Below are 7,065 nucleotides of genomic sequence, written 5' to 3'. Positions count from 1 at the left end.
CAGGAGGCGCTACTTCACAGTCCTCTTTCCTGCCACGGCAGGGGGTCAGACTAGATGATCTGCTCAGGTCCCTTCCGACCCTAGAAACTATGAAACTATGGGGGAGGAGGGGCAGGGCCCTGTGTCCTGGGAGGGGACAGCCTGGCAGGTCCTGGGCTGCTGGATGCCAGCACAGGGCTAGGCAGATGGGGCCCAGGCTCTGATGTGCCCTCCCCACAGGACTGATTGACGTGCACGTGCACCTGCGCGAGCCGGGGGGCACCCACAAGGAGGACTTTGTATCGGGCACAGCGGCTGCACTAGCGGGGGGCGTCACCATGGTGTGTGCCATGCCCAACACCAGCCCTGCCATTACTGATGCTGCCTCCTTCGCCCTTGTGCAGAAGGTAAGTCCCTGCACCTCTTGCACTGTGCAGAGAACCCACCCCCACTGCCACTGCCACTACCACTGTAGGCACCTGCCTGGGGCCCTCCTGCTGCTGCAGGGCTGGTACTGAGCTGGCAGCCACACTGCAGCTGACACACCCAGCCCCATGGGCAGCCAGGCCGTAGCCATGGGGTCTGGTGGGGTTTGGGGAGGGGGTTCTGACATGGTGCACAGGGCCCCTGGGCTGGTGCACCTGACCCTTGTCTCCTGCAGCTGGCTGAGGCGGGTGCACGCTGCGACTTCGCCCTGTACCTGGGGGCCTCGTCGGACAACGCCAGTGCCCTAGGCCCCATGTCTGGTGTGGCTGCCGGGCTCAAGATGTACCTGAACGACACCTTCTCTGACCTCAGGATGGACAACGTCTCGCTCTGGATGGAGGTGGGGGCAGGGGCTGGGCCTGGGGCCAGGATGTCCTCAGTGTGCCACAGTGTGGCTGAGTTTGGGCACTGCTTTCTGCTCGTGCTGGATGCGGGTGGAGGATCTCTACCCCCATTTCAGCCCCTGATGTGGAACCCAAGGACCTTAGCGCACAACACCTGCACTCCCCCCAGTGGCCTCCCTTCCCCCAGCACAGCACGATTTTCACTCCTGCCCCATTCCCTCCCAGCACTTCGAGCAGTGGCCGCGGCACCTGCCCATCGTGGCACATGCAGAGAAGCAGACAGTGGCCGCAATCCTCATGGTGGCCCAGCTGTACCAGCGCCCTGTGCATATATGCCACGTGGCCCGCAAGGAGGAGGTGAGGGGGCTGAGAGAGGCCGCAGCTGGGACAGCAGCAGCGGCATCTGTCCCCTGGTGCTGGGGTGTGTCTGTGGCCTGTGGTAACCATGTCCCTCGCCCTTGCTGCTGGCATCAGGGGTGTCTTTTGGTGACCTTGGCTGAGAGTGTCTGTGGGAGGCCTAGGGGGTGACTGCCCAGGGGTGGGTGTAAGCCTGGGAGGTGGGATGGGGGCATCTCCCAGGGCAGGGCAGGGCACGATGTGGGGTAATGTTCTTGCTGGCTCTGGGGCCTGCAGATTCTGATCATCAAGGCGGCCAAGCAGAAGGGCATCCAGGTGACATGCGAGGTGGCACCGCACCACCTCTTCCTGTGCCAGGACGACCTGGGGCGCCTCGGGGAGGGGCGTGGGCAGGTGCGGCCCATGCTGGGCACGCATGAGGATTTGGAGGCCCTATGGGAGAACATGGACGTCATCGACTGCTTCGCCACTGACCACGGTGCAGAACCGGGCGGGTGACTTTGGGGAGCCAGCACCAGATGTGGCCTTGGGGCAGGCAGGGATGGGGCATGGGCTGTACCCCTCAATAGAGCATTAGGGGGCTGTGTCCTCCGGCCCTGGGCTGGTCCAAGCTGGGTGCAAAGGGGGCCTTGTCCTGAGATAGGGCAGGGGCATGGGCAGGCGCCCGTCTTGGGGCTGTGACTTGGGGCTGGGCGCTGCAGGCTGAGGGGGCTATGGGGCCCTAGGGGGGAAGCACAAGTTGGAGTAGGGCCTGGTGTGAGCGCCATGCTGGTGTCCGCAGCCCCGCACACGGTGGAGGAGAAGCTGGGGAAGCAGCCGCCACCGGGTTACCCCGGGCTGGAGACGATGCTGCCACTGCTGCTGACAGCAGTGTCTGAGGGGCGCCTCACCATTGAGGACATTGTCAAGCGCCTGTACGAGAACCCCCGCAAGATCTTCACCCTGCCCGCCCAGGATGACACCTATGTTGAGGTGAGGGTGGCTGGGGCCAGGCAAGTCCCTCCATGCTGGGGGCCTGCACTGGGGGTGGGTGGGGCTGTGGCTCTGGACTGGGGCTGTCAAGGGAGTGGGCGCCGCAGAGCCTCCCTCTGTGCTCGGCGTGTGCTGACCCAGTGCCACTGTCCTGGCAGGTGGACCTGGAGCACGAGTGGGTCGTCCCCAGCTGCATGGCCTTCACCAAGGCCAAGTGGACACCATTTGAGGGGATGAAGGTGAAGGGGACAGTGCGCAGGGTGGTGCTGCGTGGAGAGGTTGCCTACATTGATGGGCAGGTAAGGCCCTGCCCTCCCCCCACTACCTGCTGGAGCCACCCGACTGGGGTAACCAGAGCATCCAGGGCTGCACATATGCAACATGAAGCCCCCAACTCTCCACTCCTTGCCTGCAGGTGCTGGTGCCCCCGGGCTATGGCCAGGATGTGAGGAAATGGCCTGTGGGAGCCGTGCCTGTGCCACACACTGCCCCTGCTAAGGAGATCCTGAAGGTGTGTGAGGGCAAGGGAGTTTGGGCCTGGGGAGGGGCTGGGCTTGGGCCAGGAGAGGGCTGTTGAGGGTGGGGGGTGGCTGATGCTCCAGTGGGTGGGGAGGGGCAGGCAGGCTGCTCTGCTCAGGCTTGGGGGGCATCGGCGGGTGTGCTTCTGCTCACCTGTGACCCTCTGTCCCCACAGACACCAGAGCGGCCCCGGCACACGGTGCAGAGTGAGGCCCTGCGCAGCCGCGCTTCCAGCCCCCGCCGTGCGGGGCCCGTGGGTGATGGGCGTTTCCACCTGCCGCCCCGCATCCACCGTGCCTCAGACCCTGGCCTGCCAGGTGAGGCACCAGGGGGTCGCCGTGTCCTGCTGAGGGAGTGTCCAGCTTGGCGGCAGCACATTGAGCAGCCTGTGAGCCAAGGCTGAGGGGTCCCCCTGGCTCTGAGGCGGAGGGGCTGGGAGTGCCTGCCCTGCATCCTGCCATGGGGTGTCCCCATGCACGGCCAGGGCAGCGCGAAGCTGACCTCCTGCCCTCTGTGTCCTGCCAGCATTATGGAGGCCAGGAGCCCTCTGCCACACAGCTGCCCCAGGTAGTGGTAACAGCCGAGGTGGGGACTAACTCACTCATTGCTAATGATACAGTGTGATTTGTACTAACGAGACACTAATCAGCAGCTAATGAGTGCACTCCCCTTCCTCTAGTGCAGCAGCCCAAGCAGAGGCCTGCAGTCAGAGGGGCAAGGGGGCCTGGCAGGCCACAGCACCCTGTCACTGGAGGCTGCCCTGTGGCTGCTGCATGCTGCACCTGAGTCATCTCCATGCGGCACATCCCCCTCCCCAGTCCCCTCACGTGCAGTTCACCTGTGGCACTGGGTCCCAGCACTGTCACTGCCAAACTCTTCCCCCAGGCCCCAGCTGTCACGGGCAACCTCGCCAGCTGGTTTGATTTGATGCATGAGGTGGGATGTGCAGCAGCCCCAGCCCTCCATGGGGCACTGCCGTTGGCTTGGGTTGGAGTTCGGGCTGCTGGGTGGACTCTGAGGGAGACCATGGCAGGGTTTGGCATGGGAGGGTGTTGGGAGCCAGGCCAGGACTCACGACTACCTGTGTTGTCTGGAGCTCCCTGCCAACTCCCCAGCACCAGGGCCTCCTTGGGTGCAGAGCCCTTACACCTGAAGCCAGGCTGGGAGCCCCATTGTATTCCCTTGTCTTCCCAGCGCTGGTGCTCTTGCCCCTACAGCTGTCCCGCTGGCAGAGGGGCCTGCAACAGGCTGGGGCCTGGTGCCACAGCCCTTCCCTGGGTAGCAGGGCCTGAGTGGGGGCAGTGTATCTGCCCAGGATGTGGGGGAGAGCAGGTACTCATAGCCACATCGCTGTCTAACCAAGTTGTCATTTTGCCAGCTGAGGACTCCAGAGAAAAGGCTGTCAAGAAGGCATCTGAGCCAGGTGCATCCCCCCATCCCCTGCCACACAGGGAGTCTGGGCAGGAGCTGGTGGGGAGAGGTGGGGAGGGGGGTGGTTTCCAGCTGCCACGTCTTGCTGGGGGCTCGGAGCAGGGCCCGTGGGGCAGTTATTGCTCTCTGCCCCATGGCCTTGCAGGCCCTGTCACCAGCAGCATCTGCTCCCAGGGGGCGCCAGGGCCATGCTCTGCGCAGGGTCTTTCCCCTTCTGTCCCTGCTAGCCAGTGGGTGAGGCTTGGGGGATGGCCCCTCCCCACTCCCCCCCCACAACCCTGGTGCTGCAGCCCATCTATGCAGGGTGTACCAAGGGTAGGACCAAGATCGTGGGGCCTAGGGCTGAGGCTGTTGAAGGCTCTGCAGTGCACTTACATAGCTGCTTACTCCCTTCCCCGGTGCTGCAGATCCTGCTGGGGTCCTGGACAGCTGCTACCCACCAGGGCCCGTGCCCAGACAGACGTCGCCCCAGACTGTGCCCCACCTACCGACCTCCCCGGTGCTGCACCCCCTCGTTGGCCAGCATGTGCTCTCTGTCAAGCAGTTCACCAAGGACCAGGTGCCAACACTGCCTAGGGGCAGGGGCAAGAGGGCAACTGTGGGGGCTGGGAATGGGGGCAAGGGCAGGCCCAGAAGGGGGTGGAGGCCCCATGGGCAGTGCTGGCTCCAGTGCCACCCTGGTGCTAGGCATGTGGCTGCCCTGTGTTGGGGGTGCAGAGCCAGGACCTGGCTGAGCCCCATCTCCTTGCAGATGTCACACCTGTTCAATGTGGCACACACCTTGCGCATGATGGTGCAGAAGGAGCGCAGCCTGGAGATCCTGAAGGTGAGTGGAAGCAAGGGAGATGGGGGCACCAGGCATCTGGGAAGCAGGGGTGAGTCCGGGGGTGGGTGGCATCGGCCCCACCACGCTCACAGCCCCTCTCCCCAGGGCAAGGTCATGGCCTCCATGTTCTACGAGGTGAGCACACGGACCAGCAGCTCCTTTGCGGCTGCCATGTCGCGCCTGGGGGGTGCAGTGCTGTCCTTTTCCGAAGCCACATCCTCGGTGCAGAAGGGCGAGTCCCTGGCTGACTCAGTGCAGACCATGAGTTGCTACGCGGATGTGCTTGTGCTGCGCCACCCCCAGCCAGGGGCTGTTGAGGTGAGGGGCCCTCAGAGCTGTGCCCAGGTCCCTCCCCTAGTCCTTGTGGGCCCATAAATGGCTGGGGGGGAGGGAGGGGGAGGAGGAGGGTGTGGTTGTGGGGTCAGGCCATCTTGGAGGCTGGAGGAAACGAGCCCGTTCTGCCTGGTCATAGGTCCTGCCCTGGTGGCTTCAGCCCTGACGCTGCTCAGGGTGCAAATGCTCTTCTCCCCTGGACCCTATTTGCAGGATCTTGCTGCCCTTCTGCCTCTGCCCGCCCCACCTCTGTCCCGTGTCATTGTCGTTCCCCACACCCGCAGCAGAGTCAACACACTAGACACTGTCAGCCCCAGGCAGGGCTCCTGCCAGTGGGGACGGGACCCCGGCTGGAGCAGGGAGTCTGGGTGTCCTAGCTCCCAGGCTCATCCCTGTGCTGTTACCAGCTGGCTGCCCGGCACTGCCGGAAGCCCGTGATCAATGCCGGGGACGGGGTTGGAGAGCACCCGACGCAGGCCTTGCTGGACATTTTCACTATCCGCGAGGAGCTGGGTACTGTCAACGGCATGACGGTAAGGCCCACAGCCCTGGTCCCCAGCAAGGGGGCACAGGGGGCCACTGCATGGTGGGGGGCTTCTGTCCAGCACAGGAGGAGGGTTTGGGGGACAGGGACAGTACTAGCTGCTGCCTCCCCCCAGATCACCATGGTGGGGGACCTGAAGCATGGGCGCACGGTGCACTCGCTGGCATGCCTGCTCACCCAGTACCGCGTCAACCTGCGCTATGTCACACCACGCAGCCTCCGCATGCCTGACGACATCATCCACTTTGTGGCATCCAAGGGCATCAAGCAGGTGAGCCGGCCACATTTCCCCCTCCCACGTGGATGCGCACACCCACACGTGCACACGCACACTAACGACTCTCATCCCCTTGCCTGCAGGAGGAGTTTGACAGCATCGAGGAGGCTCTCCCTGACACAGATGTGCTGTACATGACCCGCATCCAGAAGGAGCGATTTGCCTCCACGCAGGAGTATGAGGCAGTGAGTGCCGCTCCTGGCAGTGTATATCTTGGGCCCCCGCTGGTTCTGTGGGCAGGGCTGTATCACTGCCAGGGGGCCTATTAAACATGGAGTGGGGGGGGAGGCAGCCAGCTGACACCCACTCTCTCCCCAGTGCTTCGGGCAGTTTGTCCTCACCCCGCACAGCATGACCAGGGCCAAGAAGAAGATGGTGGTGATGCACCCTATGCCCCGTGTCAACGAGATCAGGTAAGGGGGGTGGGCTCTGGCTGGGTGATGCTGGGCTACACTCCCCCGCCTGCCCTGACACTCTGTCTTGCCTCTAGCGTGGAGGTGGACTCAGACCCCCGGGCCGCCTACTTCCGGCAGGCAGAGAACGGCATGTACATCCGTATGGCGCTGCTGGCCACTGTGCTGGGCCGCTACTAGGCCCAGCCCGGCCCTGCAGCCACGAGCAGAGCCATGGCCCAGCACCTGGAGCAGACCGGATTGATCGTGGGACCGAGACCAGGATGGGAAGGACTGGAATGGGGGGAGGGGCGCGCGGGCCACAATAAAGCTCCTCCCACCGCACCCGCCTGTGTCAGTGTGTGGGGGGCAAGGGAGGCGCCATGTGCGCCACACGTGGCTGCCATGCGAGGGGTGGGCGTTCGACAGCGGGAAGTTCTGCGGCCGGAAGTCCTCCAGAGCTGGGCTTCCGGGGGGGCGTGTCACTTCCCGGCCGGCCCGTTTCTGACGTCACTGCTACGTTGTAATTCAGGTGAGTGAGTGACGCCACGACGGGGGCGGGGGAACACCACGTGAGCGGCCGGGAACAGGCCCCGCGGCTGCTG

The 7,065-nt window shown here is 64.4% G+C and overlaps 1 protein-coding gene across 2 annotated transcripts in view; it reads left to right on the top strand.

Annotated features, from left to right (window-relative positions):
- The window catches only part of CAD (carbamoyl-phosphate synthetase 2, aspartate transcarbamylase, and dihydroorotase), a 21,578-nt gene extending 14,783 nt beyond the window's left edge, over positions 1-6,795 (top strand). Inside the window, exons 27-44 of one of the 2 annotated variants that reach the window (XM_019537281.1) lie at positions 220-386; positions 641-805; positions 1,035-1,166; positions 1,443-1,644; positions 1,948-2,138; positions 2,297-2,437; positions 2,554-2,649; positions 2,833-2,974; positions 3,183-3,224; positions 4,036-4,080; positions 4,496-4,647; positions 4,840-4,914; positions 5,020-5,232; positions 5,655-5,780; positions 5,907-6,062; positions 6,152-6,253; positions 6,387-6,481; positions 6,559-6,795. In XM_019537281.1, coding sequence (XP_019392826.1) covers positions 220-386; positions 641-805; positions 1,035-1,166; positions 1,443-1,644; positions 1,948-2,138; positions 2,297-2,437; positions 2,554-2,649; positions 2,833-2,974; positions 3,183-3,224; positions 4,036-4,080; positions 4,496-4,647; positions 4,840-4,914; positions 5,020-5,232; positions 5,655-5,780; positions 5,907-6,062; positions 6,152-6,253; positions 6,387-6,481; positions 6,559-6,661 — 2,345 coding nt within the window. In that variant the 3' untranslated portion in view covers positions 6,662-6,795. The remainder of the gene's footprint in view (positions 1-219; positions 387-640; positions 806-1,034; positions 1,167-1,442; positions 1,645-1,947; positions 2,139-2,296; positions 2,438-2,553; positions 2,650-2,832; positions 2,975-3,182; positions 3,225-4,035; positions 4,081-4,495; positions 4,648-4,839; positions 4,915-5,019; positions 5,233-5,654; positions 5,781-5,906; positions 6,063-6,151; positions 6,254-6,386; positions 6,482-6,558) is intronic. The other variant, XM_019537282.1, reaches the window with a different exon arrangement.
- Positions 6,796-7,065: the final 270 nt, after the last annotated feature.

The sequence above is a fragment of the Crocodylus porosus genome, unplaced genomic scaffold (assembly GCF_001723895.1).
Source record: "Crocodylus porosus isolate Cpor-Errol unplaced genomic scaffold, CroPor_comp1, whole genome shotgun sequence".
In the NCBI taxonomy this organism is placed as follows: domain Eukaryota; kingdom Metazoa; phylum Chordata; order Crocodylia; family Crocodylidae; genus Crocodylus; species Crocodylus porosus.
This window is presented reverse-complemented; position numbering and strand designations above follow the sequence as displayed.